Below are 22,471 nucleotides of genomic sequence, written 5' to 3'. Positions count from 1 at the left end.
TTGGTGATGGGAATGCTGCACTGGTGAAGGTTTTTTTTTGTATATATAAAAAAAAAAAAAATAGAAAAAGGGCATAGGGGCCAGAGCGGTAATGCAGCAATAGGGCGCTTGCCTTATATGCAGCTACCCAGAAGGAACCTCGGTTCAATCCCTGGTGTCCCGAGTCAGGAGCGATTCCTGAGCGCATAGCCAGGAGTAACTGAGCATCACTGGGTGTGACCCAAAAAACAAAAAACAAAACAAAAGAAGTAAAGAAAAGGGGCACAGGGGGAGGGGAGGGAAGGGAGGGAAGAGAAGCATGTGCGAGAGAGAACAGGAGCTTCTCCAGAAGAGAGAGAGACAAGAGTGTACATCTCAGGTTGAAATAGTACAGGTGAGTCTCAAGACCACAAAGGGCTGCACAGTCATGTTATTTTACCTGTAGCTTCCTGTGACAAGCATTTTCTTTTGGAAACTGGAAAAACTACTTATGAAAAAGACTTAAAACACTGAAATCATACAGAAGGTATGGCACTTGCCTTGCACACGGTCAACCCAGATTTAAACTTTAGCATCCCATCACAGTCCTACTAGGAGTGACCCCTGAGTGCAGAGACAGGAGTAAGCCGTGAGTATTATAGGATGTGACATGTGTATGTATGTGTATATGTGTGTGTGTGTGTAGTATTTTAACATAATATTATATTATCACATTATATAATTCATATTATATTATGTATTTATCCAGGTTCAATCCCCAGCATCCTATATGGTCTCCTGAGCACAAAGTCAAGAGTAAGCCCTGAGCACTGCTAGATGTGATCCAAAAACCAAAATAAATAATCAAATAGAAATTAAGTTTAAATAGGGGCTGGAGAGATAGCATGGAGGTAAGACTTTGCCTTGCATGCAGAAGGACGGTGGTTCGAATCCCGGCATCCCATGAAAAAAAAAAAAAAGAAAGAAATTGGGGCCAGAGAGGTAGCACAGCGGTAAGGCATTTTGCCTTAGATGCAGAAGGACAGTGGTTCAAATCCCAGCACCCCATATGGTCCCCCCAGCCTGCCAGGAGCAATTTCTGAGCACAGAGCCAGGAGTATCTCTGGAGCACTGCCGGTGTGACCAAACAAACAAACAAACAAAAAAAAGAAATTAAGTTTAAATAGGGGTCGGAGAGATAGCATGGAGGTAAGATGTTTTTGCCTTGCATGCAGGATGGTGGCTCGAATCCTGGCATCCCATTAAAAAAAAAAAAAAAAGAAATTAAGTTTAAATAATGTGTCAAACAGTGGAATATCAAGCCTAGTATATATTTTATCCTACAGCCAGTAAGATATTAAATCCAAACAGGCTTCCAGAGGCTGACAAGATATCAAATTCACAGGCTGTCTAATATGTCTGAATATATTAAAGGGAGATTAATCAATCAGAAAAGAGTTTGAGAGTAAATTAGTAGCAAACATAAAATCCAAGCTAATATATAAAGAAATCTTTATGAAAAACAAAATATAAAGAAAAGTATCATTCATGGGTTATTCATATAAAAATCATGATTTTTATATAATCATTGGCACATAATGATTAAACAATGATCTAACCAAAACTCTGATCTAATTATACCAAGGGGGGGGGTCCAGGAGCATTAATGGAAAATGTATATATTATACATAGAAAAATAATCTAAAAACTCATTGATGTGATAGCAATAGATGATTTCTAACATTGTAAAACTCAATGGGAGTAAAACAAGCATTTTATTTTGAGATGCCAAACTATCAAAACGCAATTAAAATTGGGTTTGCTCAAATTATGGAAGCAAAATGAAGATAGGTCCGAAAACTACTATATTTTCTGTAAGTCTTAACAGTCACTACTCAAGGAAAAAAAAATGGATTACCTGAAATCTTCTAATATGTCCCTGTAGTTCCATGAGAGATCCTTCATTTACATCAACATCAAGTTCATTTAACATACCTATAAATTTAAACATTTTTAAATAAAGTTTTACCAGCCACATAATAAAATAGTTCAGAATCATATAGAAAAAAATGTACTGGTCACATAATTGATATTATGTACTATATGTCAATTTACATGTCATTTTAGGTACATTAGTCAGACATTCATATTGCATTTTTTTGTTCAATACAGCACTGGTTTTGTTTGCTGTGTTGTACTACTTTTTTAATTTTGTTTTGTTTTAGAGTCATACCTGATAGTGCTCAAGGGTTACTCCTGGCTCTGCAATCAGAAATCACTTCCGGCAGGCTCCAGGGACATATGGGATGCTGGGTATTCAATTCAGGTCAGTACTGGGTGGGCTACATATAAGGCAAATGCCCTACCACTGTGTTATTGCTCCGATCCCTTTTTTTAAGGTTTTTAATTTTAATTTCCTTTCCCTCACTAGGAAAGGAACTTTGCCCACTTCATTCTACTTCTCCCTGCCCCAGCCACACAGTGGTAAGCTTCCTACTAATGACCAGTTCTCAGCATCCGTTGCCACTGGTCATCTGTTCATTAGTCCCTATGTTTCCTTAAATCTCCATATAAGAGAAATCATTATGACAGTTCCTCTCCTCCTGACTAACTTCACTCAGCATACTACAATCTAGATCCATTCAAAGAGAAACGAATTACATGATTTCATTTTTCTTTTCTTTTAGGTCAACATTCAGGTGTGGTGAGGACTTACTCCCGGCTCTGAGCTGAGGGATCCCTCATAAAGGCTCAGAGAATCATATGCAGTCCCAGAAATTAAATCCAGGCCAGCCACATGCAAGGCCTGATTTCATTTTTCTTAAAAGTCAAATAAATTTCCATTTTGTATATGTACCACAGTTTCCTTATCTACCCAGGCACCTGAGTTATTTCCAGAATTTGACTATTGTGAACAGTACAGTAATAAACAGAAGTGTGCAGATGTCTTCTGCAATTTTAGGGGCCTTGGGGAAGATGCCAAAAAGCAGAATTGCTGAGTCATATGCAAGCTCAATTCTTTTCGTTTTTTAGTCTTTATTTTAAACTTTATTGATTGGTTTTTGGGCCACACGCAGCGGCACTCAGGGGTTACTCCTGGCTCTGCACTCAGAAATTGACCCAGGCAGGCTGAGGGACCATATACGAACTGGGTCCATCCTGGGTCAGCCTCAGTGCTGTGCTATCTCTATGGCTCAGGAAGCTCAATTCTTTTTTCTTTTATTTTTGTTTTTGGGTCACACCCAGCAGTGTTCACGGGTGACTCCTGGCTCTCAGAAATCACCCCCAGCAGACCCCGGGTGACCATATGGGATGCAGGGATTCGAACCACCGTCCTGCATGTAAGGCAAACAAATGCCCTACCTCCATGCTATTTCTCCGGTCACAGAAGCTCAATTCTTAATGTTTTGAGGAACATTCGATATAGTTTTCCCAAAAGGTTGAACCAGTTGACAATCCCACCAGCAGTGAATGAGGAACCCTTTTTACCCACATCTGTTCCTATACTGATAGTTTAGTCCTTTGTGATAAGAACAAGTCTCTGTGATGGGAGGAGAAATATCACTTGTTTTGATTTGCATTTTGCTGATAAGTGATATGGAGCACTTTTTCATGAACCTTCATATAAACATCTGTATGTCTTCTTTGAGGAAGTTTCTATTCATATCTTTCCCCATTTTTTATTAGATTGGTTATTTTAATGCTTTTTAAAATGGAAAATACTTTTGAACCCCTGTTATTAAGACACCAAAATTTACAATATTGGATGGTGGGCCCACATCCAGCTGTGCTCAGAGCTTACTCCTGGCTCTGTACTCAGGGAACACTATAAGTGAGTTCAGAGACCATATGGATGGGATACTAGGTTACTAAGAAGAATTTCATGCATATAGTGTTCTAAAATGGAAAAACTTTTTAAAACTACAGCTAGTAGTGTTCACTATTACTAATGGTTCTGCACTCAGGAATCACTCCTGGTGGGGTCAGGAGACCAAACAAGATGCCAGGAAACAAACCTGGGTAGGCTGCAAGCAAGAAAAGCACCCTATTCAAGGTACTATCTCACTGGCCCAGAAAATACATTTTTTTTTCCCAGAAAATACTTTTAAAATTATTCATGAGCCAGAATGACATTCAAATATAAAATCAGTATTATCAAAAGAATTTGCAATTTGGTAGATTTGCTATTAAACAATCCTCACCAAGTAAATTGCTCTATGATAAAAAGATGGATGATTCAGGATTTGCACAGCCATTTAATAAAGAAATAGTAGGATTTCCCCCACTGAGTTCAGATATTCAAGAAAATACTGAGGAAGGAACTGGGGTAATAGTACAACAGGTAAGGTGTTTGCCTTGCATCAGACTGACCTGGTTCAGTCCTCAGCATCTCATATGGTCCACTGAGCACTGCCAGGAGTGAGGGAAGAGCCAGGAATAATCCTTGAGCACTGCCAGGTATAGAGTCCAAAACAAGAAAATTTTGATGTTGGAGCAATACTACAGTGGGCAAGGCGCCTGCCTTATATAATGCTTACTAGATTCAATTCCTGGCATACCTTATGATCTTCTAAGACCACCAGAGGTGATCTCTGAACACAGAGTCAGGAGTAATCCCTGAACATAGCTGGTATGACCCAAAAATCAAATGCAACCATTCAGCTTTTCCTATTAGCAATAAAAAAAATTTTTTTTTTGTTTTGGTTTTTGGGTTATACACGGCAGTGCTCAGGGGTTACTCTTGGCTCTACACTCAGAAACTGCTTCTGGCAAGCTCGGGGAACCATATGGGATGCCGGGATTTGAACCACCACCCTTCTGTATGTTACCTCCATGCTATCTCTCCGACCCCAGCAATAAAAATCTTTCTATTTAACTATACAAGCAAGCATTTAAATGAATTTGAAAATATATTTTCTTCAATTTTTTTTTGGTTTGTTTTTTGGGGGAGTCACATCCAGCAGCGCTCAAGGGCTACTCCTGGCTCTGCACTCAGAAATTGCTCCTGTCAGGCTCAGGAGACCATATGGGATGCCGGGATTCGAACCATTGTTCTTCTGCATGCAAGGCAAATGCCCTACCTCCATGCTATCTCTCCGGCCCAGAAAATATACTTTCTTTTAAAATGCAAATGTTTTTTGTCCTTTCCCCACAAAATCTGAACTTATATGCACAGGTGACTTTCTTTTCACAGATGTTAATGAATGGTCATGCAAATATGGACTTGCTATAAAAATTCAATGGCTTGAGCTGGAGTGATAGCACAGTGGTAAGGCATTTGCCTTGCATGTAGCCAATCTGGGACCACCCTGGGTTCGAGCAAAAGCCAAAAACAAACACCAAGGGGGTTAGAAATTTTAAATTTTCTAACAGACTAAACTACTAAGCTAACAAAAATTACATATAGCAATGAGCTGTTCTCTCTAGATGGTATCTCTCCCCTCCCCCCACCCTCCCCCACCCCCGTTTTTGGGTAACACCCAGCTGTGCTCCGAGATTACTCCTGGACTCAGAAATCACCCCTAGCAGGCTCAGGGATGCTGGGAATCAAACCACCCTCCATCCTGGATTGTCCACATGCAAGGCAAACGCCCTACCGTTGTGCTATCTCTCTGGCCCCTCTGGATGGTATATTACTAGATTTCTGTTGCTTGCCCACAAATAGCTAGGACTGATGATTTGGTTAATAATTTGCACTGAGGGAAGGGGTAAAGTTAGTTCACACCCAGAAGTGCTCAGGGTCTATTCTTGACACTACTGGTGCTGACCAGGGGATTAAACCCGGGTGAGCTCCATGTTTGGATAGTGCCTAAATCTTTGTACAGATATTCCAGACCCCTAACTAGCATCTAAAACTTATTTTTGCATAATGTATCTTGGTGTTTAAGGGGAAATAATATGTTGTTTATCTTGTTCTTAGGCTATGTTCAGCTGTGGTCAGGGCCTATACCTGACTCTGTACTGAGAATCATTCTCAGTGGACTCAGGAATCATATGTGACACCAGTGATGGAACCCAGGTCAGCCTGTGCAAAGCAAGTGCCCTAACCACTATACTATCACTCTAGCCTCTATTTATCTTATTCAATCCATTTTCCCTATACTTCATGTTTGGAATTGATCATGGTTTATTTGTTTGTTTGGTTTTTGGGTCACGCACAGCAGCGCTCAAGGGTTACTCCTGGCTCTATGCTCAGAAATCACTCCTGACAGGCTCAGGGGACTATATGGGATACCAGGATTCGAACCACCGTCCTTCTGCATGCAAGGCAAAAATGCCTTACCTCCATGCTATCTCTTCAGCCTCTGATCATGGTGTTTAAATATATTATTAACATAAAAACATAAATATAACATAAAAACCCTCAAAGGGGGGGCCTGTGAGGTGGTGCTAGAGGTAAGATGTCTGCCTTGCAAGCACTAGCCAAGGAAGGCCCGCGTTTTGATCCCCTGGTGTCCCATATGGTCCCCCCAAGCCAGGGGCAATTTCTGAGCTCTTAGCCAGAAGTAACCCCTGAGCATCAAAGAGGTGTGGCCCAAAAAAAAAAAAAAATCCCCAAAAGGGAGGAAGGGCAGGTAATTCTAATAGAATCAATTTTAATGATGTATGCATAGCTGCAGAGATTAATAAAAAAAACTCTAATAAGTGTGCCTGTCTGTAAAGAATCATAATAGGCCCATTCTATGTAGACTTACCAGGAAGTGCTGCTTTACTTATAATTCCAGTCAGTAGTGCCAGTTCCTGCAAAGACCCAACACTAACATCCTGACAGCGGAGGATTGCTTGGATGGTATCAGAATGCGAAATGAGAAATTGCAACACCTAAGATGAAAAAGACAGATGAGTAATGGGAGCGAAAAAAAAGAGGGAAAAGAGTAGAACATGAAATTAGCAACCCAAAATTGCTCTTTAAAATATACTGAATGGGGCTGGAGCAATAGCAAAGTGGGTAGGGCACTTGCCTTGTAAATGTTGCCGACCCGGGTTTGAACCCCAGCAGCCCATATAGTCTCCTGAGCCTGCCAGGAGTGATTCCTGAGCACAGAGCCAGGAGTAACACCTAGGCCTACCAGGTGTGGCCCCAAAACCAAATTAATTAATTAATTAGACAGAATATCAGAGAATATCAGAGCAGCAATTATCGTTTGTATTTATTTCTTTGAGGTGCAATGCTTAGAAATTAATGTTAGAAAATAGCATAACCCGAAACCAAAAGCTTCTTCAATGCCTATTTCATTTTTTACTTTTATCCAGATGAAAATAAACATGTTTAAAATCAGTAGGTACAAAAATAACCTGAATTCCAGTTGCCCCATCAAAATCTGTCTAGTGCTATGGGGACTATTATGGAGAAGCTTAGACTAATTATCATTTTTGTGGGCTCAGTCAAAGGAAATCTAAATGCTGACTACCCCCCCCCCTAAACTGTTCTTCTTCAGTGGAATTCTATATTCTCATAGGTAACCTAACTGCTACCTTACGTCTCTTCAACAAGATTACAAATGAACTTGAAGGCAGAGATTATGCCCAAACAAGCCAAAAACATCTGAATTACTCAGAAATATATGCTTAAATTTTTTCTTAATAGCATATACTTGGGGCCAAAGTGATAGCACAGTAGTAGGGCTTTTGCCTTGCATGCTCTGGACCTGGGAAAACCCAGGTTTGATTCCCGGCATCCCCTATGGTCTCCAGAGCCTGCAAGGAGCAATTTCTGAGTGCAGAGACAGGAGTAACCCCTGAGTGCTGCCAAGCGTGGCCCCCAAACCAAAATTAAGTAAAATACAGAATCTTGGCTCATAATCTGGATATTTAACTGGAAAATGAACCACAAATAAAGTGCAAATGTTAGAGAAATTCTTTAGAAGACTCTGTTAGTTAGTCCCAGACTGGTATTTTAGAACCAAAGGATCATCACAAAGTCCTACTTCTACTGAAAAACAAAAACGAAGTAGGTTTTGGTGGCGGGGTGAGGGTGAGGGTAGAGGTGGCCTAACCAGCTCAAGGGGACTATTTGATGTTGGTGATCAAATACAGGTCTACTGCAGGATAGGCATATACTCTTGTGACCTGAGCTATCTCCCTAGTCCCCTAAAAATTCTTAATCTCAAGCAAGTAGAAAACAAGCAAAGTCTGCAAGGTTTTTTGTTTTTGGGTCATACCCATAGACATGCAGGGGTTACTCCTGGCTCTGCACTCAGAAATGTCCCTGGCAGGCTCGGGGGACCATATGGAATGTGGGAATTGAACCACTGATGGTCCTGGGTCAGTAGCGTGTCAGGCAAATGCCCGACCACTGTGCTATCTCTCCGGACTATAAATCTATAAGTTTTAAAGCACTACTCAAAGGTCCCAGAACCTTTGAATGGAGTCAGATGTCACCAAGGCTGAAAGTATAGATAAGGCAGCATAGTAGACCCAGCAGCCTGTAGGCCTGCTGGGGCAGCCTGAGGACAGGGAAAATAGCGCACAACTCTAATTACTAGGACCCATTTCTTGAGGAACTGACAACAGAATAATATATATAACAAAGGATTGCAGATTTATTACAGTAAGCCCAATTAGTGAGAGGTTAGACTATTTGTATTCATACAAGAAATCGCACACACACGCGTGCTCGCGCGCGCGCGCGCACACACACACACATACACACACACACACACACACACGTGCACGCACAAATTCATGTTTCCCAGTGTTTGGGGTTTTGTTTGTTTGTTTGGGGGCTACACCTGGTAGTGCTCAGGGATTACTCCTGGCAGGCTTGATGAACCATATGGGATATCATGGATCGAACTGGGTTGACTGTGTACAAGGCAAATATCCTATCCGCTGTGCTACCGTTCCAGCCCATTAAGAAAAAAATTCTGTGGGGCTGGAGTGATGGTGCAGTGCTAGGACGTTTGCCTTGCACACGGCAGATCCAGGATGAACCTGGTTCAATCCCAGCATCCCATAAGGTCCCCCAAGCCAGGAGTATAGCCAGAAGTAACCCCTGAGCATCACTGGGTGTGCTCCAAACCTCTCCCATCCCAAAAAAAATAAAGGAAAAAAATTTTGGTTAGAAAAGGAGCTCCCGGGGCCGGTGAGGTGGTGCCAGAGGTAAGGTGCCTGCCTTGCAAGCGCTAGCCAAGGAAGGACCGCAGTTCGATCCCCAGCCTCCCATATGGTCCCCCCAAGCCAGGGGCAATTTCTGAGTGCTTAGCCAGGAGTAACCTCTAAGCATCAAATGGGTGTGGCCCAAAAAAACAAAACAAAAAAGAAAAAAAAAAGAAAACGAGCTCCCAGGGCCAGAGAAATAGCACATCAGTGGGGCGTTGTTTGCCCTGCATGCAGCCGACCCGGAAGAATTAGGTTTGATTCTCAACATCCCATGTGGTTCCCCTGCCTGCCAGGGGTGATTTCTGAATGCAAAGAGAAGAGTGACCCCTGAGCGCCACTGGGTGTGGCCCAAGGCCAATGAATCAATCAATAAATAAAGTTTAAAAAAAAAAAAGCTCCTTGAAATGACTTATGACTTAAATTACATGACTTTAAATTACACCCATACGTGGTACTAATATCAACTTGCTTCTGCACGGCCTAGAATAGCATATAATCATCTCCCAATAAATACCTAAATGACATTTTTTTTCTAAATGACATTTTAGACATCGGTTTATGCCCGTTCGTTTATTCTTCATAGAAGAATGGAACAATGGGATTTAGGGCCAAGAGCAGGCTTCGAATTTAACTCAGCTAAGATGAGATTTGGATAAAGTCACTTCTGCCCTCTACGCCTGGCATTTCTGCAATTTGAAACTAAGAAACGGGCACTGCACCAAGAGCTCTACTTACCTGCCCTGCAGCCTGCAAGTGCTGGGCCATACTAGATGTGAGGATAACTTGGCACAAGCGGAGAGCTGGGAGGAGAATCTGCCGGTACCGATCCACTGGAGTAGGAAGAAATACTGGGGTGTCTCTTAGGCTGAACATGCTTCATTTCCAGGAAAGAGTTGAGAGCAACAGGAGTTAGGGTATGTACATGTAAGCAGCCCTGACCCTCACCATGGCAAGTGAACCACAGGTGGCTGAGTAAGGTGCAATGTTACTCAAGACCTACTTTGCAACCTGAATTGTGAAGACACTCAGTAAAGGAAGTCTGCGGAATATGAAAGAAACAAGATGGAGAATTTCCCCAAACATACTGACCCTATGCCAAATGACCCTATGCCAAATGTTCCTTTGGACCGGTGAAAGTTTGAGTAAAATATACCCAACAGGTCAGAAGATGTTTCATGTGCAGAAGGCTTGCATTGAGAACTGACACTGCTTGGTCACCCTTATCACCAGAAGCGATTTCAAAACACTCTGCTGTGACCAGCCCCAGAGCACTTCCAGAAATGGTCCCCAAATCCCTGCAAATAGCTGACTCATGTTACATCCTTGACACACCATATGTCCCCCTGACACTGCCAGGAGTGATCCCCGGGCTCCACCAAAATAGAAACGAACAAGAAGAGTTAAGCACCCAGTTTGGCTGGCGATGGCAAGGCATCAAACTTTTTTCTCAGTTTGGGGGAGTCTCCCAAGCATTGCTCACTCAGTAGGGTTGGAACTATTCCTGGACAGATTGTTCAAAGCTCCAGCAATGAGGCTGCTTGCTCAGAACAATGTTTCTGGGAACTCCCAGAACCAACCTGGGATGCTGGGGTGGAGAAAGCAGGTGATAGAAAGGAATAGTCAGAGCCTAGAACATGCCTTTGCATCTCTGAACCCTTTAAAAAAAAAAAAGACAAAAAATAAAATAAAAACCACTGAAAACCTGCCAGAAAATTAAAAATGTTGCTTATGCTGGAGAAAGCTGATACAGCAGATAAGATACTAGTTTTATCACATGGCCACCCTGGATTTGATGACTGCTACACCCCTCCCAAGAAAAACTTGAACTTGAAAATAATTTCACTTTCAATTTTCAAATGAGCATGCAGTTGGTAAAATGATTAAATAAGGCAAAAAACAAACTCTAAATCTTGAGTCAGGGTTAGAGATAATACTGTACGGAAGGTGTCTGCCTTGTATATGGCCAACCAGAGTTTGATCTCTGGCATCCTATATGGTCCCCTGAGCCCACAAGAAATATATGCCTAAAAGCAGACAGGAGCTGACCATGCCCAAAAGCAAAAACAAAGAACAACAACAAAAAAAAGTGCCAAATAAAGATCATGGATTCATATCTCCACTTTTCACCCTTATTAGTGACCTCTATTTATTAATCAATGACTGAATTAGAAACCAGTGCCAAAGGGAGTTGGAGTTTCTTTTCCCCTGACTAGTCAATCCTCTGTCAAAAACCAGCCAGCCAATTTATAGAGACACTTACCCCTGTGAGTCCATGTCTGGCCGCATGTCATAGACTTGGCATTGTGCTAGCCTCACAATCACCCCCGACCTCAGCAATTCCAGTGCGCCCTGCTGGATCTTAGATACCCTTGTGAGAAAAGCCTGAGGAATCCCAAAATGAAAATCATCAGTATGGTAATCATGCCCGAAGGGTTCCCCTCAAACCAAGCCTCTCTCCAAGAGCTCCATCCACTTTTCATTCATCACTAAAGTTAGCTCTGAAGCAGTACAATGTACAAACAAGCTTCCTCTGAGCATTTCAATAAGGTTAAAAAAAAAAAAAAAAAACAGCAGCACGTGTCTTCAGGGCCACTTCTGGCACCTGGCATTTAGTCACCTAACTGGGCACCATGAGCTAACGGCTGGGTTCTCTAGTGCCAAGGGCCAGGACAGACACACAATAGGCATTGAATAAATTATTTGCTAGATGAATAAAGAAAGGAGGAAAAAAGGAAACGTCACTAAAACTTCAGTGTTTCTATCATGAGGACATTTGAGATATTTTTAAGCAAGAGGAAAGGAAAAAAATAGATGTGAAAGAAAGTATGAATTCTGTAACTGAACTGAAAATCCTGTTTGAAGCAGAACCAGCATGTTTGCACCGGGAAGTTCAATAAGCCATTGTAGAGTCAGAATCTGCTATCAAGTAGCACTCGGCTTTGTTCACAGCTCTACCTGACACTGGGGTTCACATCACTCTCATCATTAGTAGTCCGGGAACCCCCACTGAACCTTTCAAGATCATTTTAACCTGACTGTGGCCATGCCAGTGACAGAGACATCTCAGACAAATCCCGAGGATATCTTAGGCCAGGAAAGCTGTTACCCTTCTACCAATTCCAAATGCTAATATCACCTGAATGGTCACACCCACCCACAACTGGGAGGGGTCTGCAATTGGGAATAAAGGTGTTGGGAGTGTGGGGAGAAAGGTAAGAAGGGATCATGGAGGGCAGCAGGAAAGAGACTGCTAGAAAAGTTTAGCTTAGGGGCCATGGAAGTAAAGCGTTTGCCTTGCATGCTGAAGGTCAGTGGTTCAAATCCCAGCATCCCATATGGTTCCGAGCCTGCCAGGAACAATTTCTGAGCATAGAGCCAGGAGTAAACCCTGAGCACTGGCGGGTGTGACCCAAAAAAAAACCAAGAAAAGCTTGGCTTAGGGGCCTGAGAAATAGCATGGAGGTAGGGTGTTTGCCTGGCATGCAGGAGGAGGACGAATCCTGGCATCGCATGTGGTCTCCTGAGCCTGCCAGGAGCAATTTCTGAGCGTAGAGCCAGAAGTAACCCGAACACTGCTGGGTGTGACCCAAAAAACAAACCAAAACAAAACAAAGAAAAAGCTTAGCTTAGAAGCCATGTGAAAAATGCACAGAGTCTAGGAACATGAAATAAAGCTTAATGACTCCTGAAACTTCAACTAACTGTTTGTGAATCCGACAACCTTCAAACCCACTGGCCAAGAGGCTACAGGTGTCGTGCAAGGAAAGGCCTCACCGCAACACTAGGACTCTATGTTTTATACATATGCAACAGAAAACCACTCAAAAGACTAATTCCTCTGCTTTGTTTGCAGGAGTGAGTCCTGAATCTGATCTGTGGCATGGCCTGGTGCAAGCTCTCTGGGAGTACCCTAGCATCAACTGGGTGGTCAAAAATAAAAACAAAAGCAAAACAAAAACCAAAAACTCACAAAAAGATAAACTTATATGAAGAGCTATTAGTTGATTTTCTTCCCTTCATCAAAAGCCCTGGGAGAGAAAGGGAGCTCTTGATCACACTTCAAATAATCTGAGAACCTTACCATTTTGGACTCATACGTATAAAGGGCTTTCAGAAGGGGAGGCTGTGGAGTGAGCAAACTCTGCAAAGTCCGGTCATCTTCTACCAAACTGTCCACCAGCACCTTCAAATAACCACTGTTGGAAAGGTACAAAAGCCACTGCTGCTGCTTATCCACGGAGACAATTCGGTCAAGCAGAGCCAATGCCAGCATCTGAAAGAAAAGGTGCCCAAAGTCAAAACGAAAACCCAGAGCAGCTATTGTCATGCTTCTCCAGAGGTGCATGGATATTTTCAGGTAGAGAGAAGAGGTGCTTGCAATGCAATGGAGGACAAAGGTTCGGGTATAAAATTATACCTACAATATAATCAAGCATGGCTCAGCCCCAGCACCACATACCCCACCCCAACATTGTCAGGAGTGGTCCTGGTGGTCCCTGGCACTGCAGGACCAAGCACCACCACAAGCTTAAGCCGTATCACTCTGGCTATGCTCAGGCCCCTGAGCATTACAAGAGGAGGAGGGCTCCCTTTCCACCAAAAGACGCAAAAGCAAAGCCGGGGAGATGGCAAAGCAGTAGGGCGTTTGCCTCGCATGCAGATGATCTAGGATACATAGGGTTCAAATCCCAGCATCCCATATGGTCCCCCAGCCTGCCAGGAGCAATTTCTGAGTGCAGAGCCAGGAGTAACCCCTGAGCATCGCCAGGTGTGACCCCGCCCCCAAAATAGACCCAAAACCTTTCCACTTTGTATTTTGTTGTTGTTTGCTTTAATTTATTTTTATTTTTTTGGTTTTTGGGTCACATCCGGCAGCGCTAAGGGGTTCCTCCTGGCTCCACGCTCAGAAATCCACTCCTGGCAGGCTTGGGAACCATATGGGATGCTGGGATTTGAACCACTGTCCTTCTCCATGAAAGGCAAACGTCTTACCTCCATGCTATCTCTCCAGCCCGTTGTTTGCTTTTAAAAAGAACTAAAAGTTTCATATACAAAACCTCAATTTATTCATAAAGGAAACATTTCAAGGTAATATTTTATTTCTAAAAACAGTATGTTAAAATGGCCTCATGTATATTTTTGGACAGAAGCTAAGCATAACTAGGGAAAACAGGGTTTTTTAAATAACTATTTCTTTTCCTAACTCTTAATTTTTATATGTTCATTATTTAAAAACAAACTTTAAAAACTCAGGACTATACATAAAAATATACAATCTGGGACCAGAGTATTCATAGCACAGCAGGTGCCTTGCACATGGCTGACCCAGGTTCAATCCCCAGCATTCCATTCAGTCTTCCAAGTCCTGTCAGGAGTGATTCCTGAGCACAGAAGCCAAAGTAAGTCCTAAGTACCACAAACCAACATGCAATCTCTTGTGCATTTAAAAAAAAAATCAAAAAAGAAAAACCCCAAACATCCCCAGGAATGGCCATGGGCCCCATAAAATTAAAAAATATATTAAACAAACCTGGGTTGGAGCAATAGCACAGCAGCAGGGCATTTGCCTTGCATGTGGCCAACCCGGGTTCAATTCTAGCACCCTATATGGTCTCAGAAGCCTTCAAGGAGTAATTTCTGAGTACAAAGCACTATCTATAAAGCTGATTAACTTTATATTTTGACAATACTTGTTCACTCATAGTCCATGAACCTTACCCTTCCGATCTCATGACCATCGCAAGCATCTCTGCAGACCACTTCCATGAGGGCAGCGCCATAGCTCTCAATGATGGCGATGTTTTCTCGCTGGAGTTTACTAAACACATCTTCAGGGGCCGTTAGCCTTTCCCACATGGTTTTCTTAGCTACAAAAGTTAACACAGAAAGGTTGTAAATAGCACACACTGTTGTTATGTAACAAAAAAAAATATCTTCCACCACATGTACATAAATTATAGGTAAAATTTAAAAAAATGCATTCATTCAGGTAAGAAAACCTGAATGCTATAAAATATAATTCATGTGTGGGCACTAAAATAATAATGAAAGGAATAGTCTAGCACTATTACAGAAATCAAATCAAAACCTGGTGGAGGTTGTAGTGTTAGAATGTCATTTACATAAAACATTCACATTTAATAGTGCTGTAGTAAATCAGTATTTCACAGTAAATATTTTTAAGAAAAATGAATTATGAAACTCCAATAAAAACCAGCAACATCCCCCCCCCCTTTTTTTTGTTTTTGAGCCACACCTGGTGACCAGGGGTTACTCCTGGCTATATGCTCAGAAATCGCTCCTGGCTTGGAGTACCATATGGGACGCTGGGGGAATCGAACCATGGTCTGTCCTAGGCTAGTGTGCACAAGGCAGCCGCCTTACACCCTGTACCACCACTCCAGCCCTAACAACATTCCCTTTATCCTGCTATCCCATTGCCTCCAGCCCCAACAACGTTCCCTTTATCCTGCTATCCCATTGCCCTTTGTTTTTTTTTTTTTTTTTTTGGTTTTTTCTTTTATTTTGGTTTTTCGGGCCACACCCATTTGATGTTCAGGGGTTACTCCTGGCTAAGCACTAAGAAATTGCCCCTGGCTTGGGGGGAACCATATGGGATGCTGGGGGATAGAACCTCGGTAGTGATCTTTCCTTGGCTAGCGCCACCTCGCCAGCCCCTTTTAGCTTTTTTTTTTTTTTTTTTTTAGTTTTTGGGTCACACACCTGTGCTCTGTGCTCAGAAATCACTCCTGGCAGGCTCGGGGGATGGGGGACGGGATTAGAACCACCAAATGCCCTACCACTGTTCTATCTCTCCGGCCCTAACCCGTTACTTATTAAGATCTTTGAGAATCTGGCTAGCAAATCTAAAGTATAAAGCAGATAAAAATGTGACTTTAAAAATACTTTTACTCTTTTAATTTTTTCATTCATTTACTCTGGTTTGGAAAACACACCCAGTGGTACTCTGAGGACCAAAGAGCTCCCAGAATCAAATCAGGACTATAAAATGAAGGCAAACATCTTTTAATGCTTGTTTGTTTGTTTGTTTGGGAGGCCACACCCAGCAATGCTCAGGGCTTACTCCTGGATGTGATCAGAGCCCCCTCCTAGAAAGGTTCTGGGGACCATATGGGTTGTTACGGATTGATCCTGAATTGGGAGCCTGAGTAACAGTACAGTGGTTAAGGCATATGCTTTGCATGTGGTTGACCTGGGATCAAGCACTGCCTCTATTTGGTCCCCGAAGCATTCCTAGAACACAGAGCCAGGAGTAACCCATGAGAATCACTGGGTGTAACAAAGAAAACAAACCTGGGCCAGAGTAATAGTAGACGGTAGGGAGCTTGCCTTACATGCAGTTAATCCAGGTTTGATCCCCAGCCATCTGTCATATAGTCTCCTGCGCCCCACCAGGAGTGATCCCTGAATGCAGAGCCAGGAATAAGTCATGGGGACCTCTGGATGTGGCTACTCTCCAAATATGAAGCAAACAAAAGTAAATACTCTGCTAGTTGGAATTATTTATCAAATTTACAATGCTATCAAATTAAAAATTATAAAACTATAAAAGGACAAAATAAAAATGTAGATACAGGTGCTACGGTCAGGAGAAACATTGTGATAAAGCAAAAAATAAATTGTAATTTTCAGATCTGTTGAAGAAAACCAAAATATACTGGGGGGGGGGGGGTTCCCACACCTATCATACTCAGGGGCTATTCCAAGTTAGTACTCCAAAGTCATACACAGCAGAGGGAATCCCTGAAAGAGGTGCTAGGGATCAAACCAGGGTTAAGCACATACTTGTTTTCTGGTTGAAATTTTAATATTTTTAATTTAAAATACATTAGTTTCAAGGGAAATAAGAACTTTATTATTTGGGACTACATACAGTAGTGCTCTGGGCCTTAAACTCTGTACTTTCTCTTTAGCCTCAGTACCCTGATTTTTCCCCTCCCCCGAAGTACCCTGATTTTTAAAAGAAGTTCAAATAAGCAGTAATTGGAGGCCAGAGAAAAAGTGTACCACATAAGGTGTTTGCCTTGCACATGGCCAATCAAGGTCAATCCACAGTACCCCAAATGGTCCCCCATATACTAAGCCAGGAGTAACTCCTGAGCATCACTGGTTGTGTGGCCCAAACACCAAAATAAAATAAGAGTAATTAAGACAAAGAAAAAAGTAATCAAGCTATAAGTTTACTCTAAAAATAAGTGATTTAAAAGAATTTTCTCCTATGATCACACATAATCACTTTTTTTTTTTAAATTACAAACATTATGGGGCTCCCTCTAGTGTTGAAGTAGTGATTTTCCTAATTCAACTCAATGGGAATTTTTTTTAAAGGCTAATCAGTTTAGTTTAGTTAAAAGATTCAATTTTTGTGGGGGAGGGAAGGGGTTGACCAAGGATTATTCCTGGCTCTGTGCTCTAGAGTGACTCTTGGCCACACTCAGGAGATATATAAGATGCCAGGAATATAGGCAAATGTAAAGTAAGTAACTGCCTTATTACCTTACGCACTATGTCCCCAGCCCGACATGATATTTATGTTGATGTAAAGGAACACCTAAAAATAGGGCCGACTAGGAATGTCTCCACAGGTACCTGCTTCTAAGGTGTCTGGTTCATCTGGCCTCTGTGCGATCTGCAGGTAATAAAGCAGCGAGCCATAGAGATGAGTCCTCACACGCTGGAACCCACCACCTAGGGAGAGAAAGTAGGTGTGCTCCTTTTTATTTTTGGTGATTGAAGTTAAAGCAAATGTAAAAAAAAACCTGTAATTCGTAGGAAATTTAGATGGGAACAAAAACCTGTCTTCAAAATGAAGTCTAACAGTTTCTTCAATATGATGTGAAGTGAAGAGTCTCCAATAGAAGCAAAACCCACCACTGGGCTCTCTACCGAGGGTGAGGTGAAGCTATCGAGCATGAAAGCATAATGGGCTTCTCCAGATCCCGGGGCCAAAGTCTGCCTCTGCTCCGTGCGGACTGCCTGGCTTAAGTGGGCAGTAAGTGTGAACACAGCCCCTGCCACCACCGGCATTAACTCCTGGGCAGCTTCATCATCGAGAATCTTCAAAGAGAAAGATAAATCAAAGTAAAGGTTCTGCATTCAGTTAAAGGCATCACTAACCTGCTGCAAAACTCAGAGAATGAGTCAAAGTATGACTGTATAAGGGGTCAGAGCAATAGCAAGCGGAAAGGCATTTACCTTGCATGTGGTCAACCCAGAAGGGACCTGGGTTCGATTCCCAGCATCCCATATGATTCCAAGCTTGCCAGGAGCAACCCCTAAGTGCCACCAGGTGTGACCCAAACCCCCCCCCCCAAAAAAAAAGAATGACTCTGTGTGAGTCTGGGAAAATGCAAGCTGTTTTATAGAGAAATCGAAAATAGGTTGAGAGGCACAAGTTCTAACCAGAGGGAGGTTCATCACAACATCAGGAAAATTTCTAAAAGGGCTCGAGTAAAAGAGTCTCACCACTACTAGGGTTTTCATTCAGGAGGGCTGGGGTGGGATCCTTTCTGTGTATTTTTAAAATAACTGTTTGGAGAGATTGTAACATGACTAAGGCAGGGTTCAATCCTTAGCTCAAATATGGTCCCCTGAGTGGCATCAGAGATAAATTTGAGCACTCCCAGATGTAGCCCAAAAAATAAACAAGTAAATAAATAAAAAAGAATCCTCCCAAGAGAATTCTGATCCACCCTCTAGTTGAAAAGCACATAATTCCTTTCTCAAGGAAAGTTTTAACCCTTAACTCTCTCAATTCCTCTTCTAAACTGGGAAAAAAGAGAGGGCACAAAACATTATGCTCCATATTGGGGCCGGAGAGATAGCACAGCAGTAGGGCATTTGCCTTGCAAGCAGCCGACCCAGGACCGATGTGGTTCGAATACCGGCTTCCCAGATGGTCTCCGTGCTGGTCAGGAGTGATTTCTGAGCACAGAGCTGGGAGTAACCCGAGCACCGCCGAGTGTGGCCCAAAAAAAAATAAAAATAAAAAAAGGCAAAACAAAACAACAACAACAAAAAAAAAACATGCTCCATCTGTACTTGATCACCAGTGTCCAAGGAATCTTAGAAAGAATGTCACCTTATCATGGACATCTTGTAAGAGATCTCGAATAATCAGCTGTCGATCCTCGGTTTGAATGAGGTCCTGCGGACAAGCTGTCAGTATAATTTCGACCAGCTGCCGCCAGGACTCCAGTGCGTGGCGTTTGGCGTGAAGGCACTGCAGCAACTTGTTTCTTCCTACCACATACTGAAGGATGGTGCTGATTTCCTAGTTACAGAAACAGAATCACAAGGTTCAATGGGCAAAACTAAAGATTGACTATTACCAACAGATTTCTACTTCTACCACTGTCAGTTAACTGAGAATGTTCATACATCATACATACATACACACACACACACACACACACACACACACACACACACACACACACACACTTTGGGAACCTTCTACATGTGTGCCAGTTAGCAGATAACTTTTCATATTATATCAGTGGCCAAGGCTATGAGAAAAATTATATATACATATATACAGAGAGAGTGAGTGTATGTGTGTACGTGTGTGTGGTGGTGGGTGGGTGAGAAAGAGGTAGGAGAGATGTGGAGAGGGAGGGAAGGAGGATAGTAGGAAAGATGGTGTAACCAACATTTAAAAATATTATGATGCGAGTCGGAGAGACAGTACAGAAGATAGGATATTCGCCTTATACTTGACTGATTCAGGTTCGATCCCTGCCATCCCATCGCCAGGATTAATTCCTGAGTGCAGAAGCAGGAGTAACCCCCGAGCACTGCCCGGATATGGTCCCAAAGCAAAAAAAAAAAAAAAATTGATGCCTTTTAAATATTATGTTTTGTTTTTGTTTTTTGGGACCACACTGGTTTGATGCTCAGGGGTTACACCTGGCTAAGCGCTCAGAAATTGCCCCTGGCTTGGGGACACAGGGGGATCGAACTGCGGTCCTTCCTTGGCTAGCGCTTGCAAGGTAAACACCTTACCTCTAGCGCCACCTCACCAGCCCCATTTTGTTTTGGTTTGGTTTGGGGGCCACACCCGGTGACGCTCAGGGGTTACTCTGGCTATGTACTCAGAAATCGCTCCTGGTTTGGGGGACCATATGGGACGCTGGAAGATCGAACTGTGGTCCATCCTGGGCTAGCATGGCAAGGCAGACGCTTTACCGCTAGCACCACTTGTTCTGGCCCCTATTATAATGTTTTTATTTTTAATTGTCACACATAACGATATGTGGGGACCACAGGGCCAGGCCTCCTACATGAAAGGCTAGTATTCTACCATTTGAGTCACATACCTCGCTCCAGATATAAATTTTATTTCTTCTGGCAACTTTCTACTTACAGAGTTGCCTAAGCTTCATATTCAATGGTATCTTTGCTTTGATGCATCTTTTTTTTTTTTTTTTTGACTCAGCATCTATGCTTTCATAATGTGGGTCTTCCAACCCTTTTTACCCATAACCCTTACATGACTCTCCTCATTCAAACAGAGAACACCGAGTCTGGTATACAGTATAGTTGAAAATCCTAAACTAGTCCAGTGGGGAAGAAGTATTTGCTCAGACAGCCTAGTATTAACTTCAGTTTGGTTTACAAAAGTTACAATGCCTAAGGTGAAAGGTTCCATTAAAGTTTTCTGTTCAAGTCATTTATTAATTTAATAAACTCTATGTCAATTTGCTGCTTCATCTTCTAAATAATATTTTAAGTAGTTCAGGCTAGGAGTTTTCAACTGCCATTTCACAGACAGATGCTAATTTGTGGGTATAAAATGCTGAAAACCATTGGCCTAAGCAAGTTAAAGGTTAACATACACTTTTTATGCACAGGATCCCTATTCTATCCCAGTACTACAGGGTCCCAGCATTAAATTATCCAGTTTGGCTTGCTCACTGCTTGTGAGGTCCCTAAAGCCCAAAACACTAATATAATTAAAGCTTACCTCCATTAGCAGAGGTCTTTGTCCTATAGCTGCCATGCCCTGAAGAGCATTTACTTCAGCCACCAAAACCCTATGAAGAAGCTATATAATGGGGAGAAGAGAGAGAAATCAGACCATTGCAGACATTGGGAAACAGTAGTTCCTAGCCATCACTAAAAACTGTCCTAGAAAAGGAAAGTTCCAGAAGGTTCCAAATCCAGCCCCCCATCAAAACCATTCAGTGGGTATCCCTCATGTTCCAGTGCAGTACCCAGAGTGGTGCATCTGTCAAAGATAAGTTAACATAAATGCCCTGGGCGTCTTCCTCCTACCAAACCAACCATGACTCCCTGGGGTAGATTAAAAGTGAAAAGCTCAAACAAAAGAGCTGGAGGGAAGCCTGCAGAGAGAATGAAGGTGGTAGTCTATTCTGCTTCCCTTCCTAGCTGTGTAAGAAAACAAAAAGTACACCCCACTAGATCAGTATCTGAGGGAACAAACTATATAATTCTGACCAGGTACTGTTACAGGAACTCAAATCTTGCTCACCTTGACATTGCAGACCGTCTGGCCCCGTAAGTTCTTATGTTCACAGTTGGCAATAACTTGCTCAATTTGAGTCCGATCAAAGAAATCCAACTGCAGAGGCTCAGGGATCTCCTGACTGAAATCAATGGAGTCGAGAATACTTAGGATTTTCCTGCGGACTAGAAATAAAGAACAGTTAGTCTGACAGGTACATTAAATGTCCAACCATCAAGTTCAGCATACTCTCAGAGAGGATCATGTTCAGTCAGAGCATTAATGGAGAATAGCACATTGCTGAAATCTAAATCTGATTTACCGAAAAAAGTTTCCACCCATCTTTTCACTGGGGGTGAAAGGAAATGGGTAAATAAGCCTTTCTGGATCTCTTCTGTTCCAAGTCAGAATTTGCAGGCACAGGCCTAATAATTATCTCTTGAAATGTCAAACAATTTCATATTGACTCATTACAAATTCAAAAAACATTACCTTTTGTAGAAGTGTCAAAATGAAGGAATCCAGAGACAGACCTATTTTCATCTTCTATCCCTCCCTCACCATCTGTTGGAGCACAATAAAAATAGATGAAAAAAAATCTTCATAGAATGTATTAAAAATTTCATCAGCAGAGTTATTTTGTTTCTAGGTCATTCTTTCTAGGTCAAAGAGTCCTTTGCAAATGGATAATTAAGATGCAGACTGATGAGGACTTCCCGAAACCACTCAGCTCACTCTTTCCCTCCCAGTGGCTGCATTTGACAATTGTGAAAAGGATAATCAGAACTTCAAAAGAGGCAGAGCCCAATCATGCCAAGGAGATGATTAGAAAAGTCAAAGCCCCATCTGCATGGGAAACACATATTAAAATATCGGAAGCCACACTTGCTCAGAGTTTGGGACGAACTCCCCAGAAACTTTGGG

The 22,471-nt window shown here is 42.3% G+C and overlaps 1 protein-coding gene across 1 annotated transcript in view; it reads right to left on the bottom strand.

The window, feature by feature from the left end:
- NUP205 (nucleoporin 205) overlaps positions 1–22,471 on the bottom strand; it is an 85,685-nt gene that overhangs the window by 15,720 nt on the left and 47,494 nt on the right. The window contains exons 23-34 of the mRNA XM_049774270.1: positions 22,040–22,111; positions 21,575–21,732; positions 21,047–21,127; positions 19,163–19,354; positions 17,877–18,138; positions 17,671–17,769; positions 14,779–14,927; positions 13,142–13,333; positions 11,321–11,442; positions 9,796–9,934; positions 6,654–6,780; positions 1,877–1,953 (exon numbers count right to left, since the gene is read on the bottom strand). Coding sequence (XP_049630227.1) covers positions 1,877–1,953; positions 6,654–6,780; positions 9,796–9,934; positions 11,321–11,442; positions 13,142–13,333; positions 14,779–14,927; positions 17,671–17,769; positions 17,877–18,138; positions 19,163–19,354; positions 21,047–21,127; positions 21,575–21,732; positions 22,040–22,111 — 1,670 coding nt within the window. The remainder of the gene's footprint in view (positions 1–1,876; positions 1,954–6,653; positions 6,781–9,795; positions 9,935–11,320; positions 11,443–13,141; positions 13,334–14,778; positions 14,928–17,670; positions 17,770–17,876; positions 18,139–19,162; positions 19,355–21,046; positions 21,128–21,574; positions 21,733–22,039; positions 22,112–22,471) is intronic.

This window comes from Suncus etruscus, chromosome 1, assembly GCF_024139225.1.
Source record: "Suncus etruscus isolate mSunEtr1 chromosome 1, mSunEtr1.pri.cur, whole genome shotgun sequence".
Taxonomy (NCBI): Eukaryota; Metazoa; Chordata; class Mammalia; order Eulipotyphla; family Soricidae; genus Suncus; species Suncus etruscus.
Note: the sequence above shows the minus strand (reverse complement) of the source record. Positions and strands in the feature narration are given on the sequence as shown.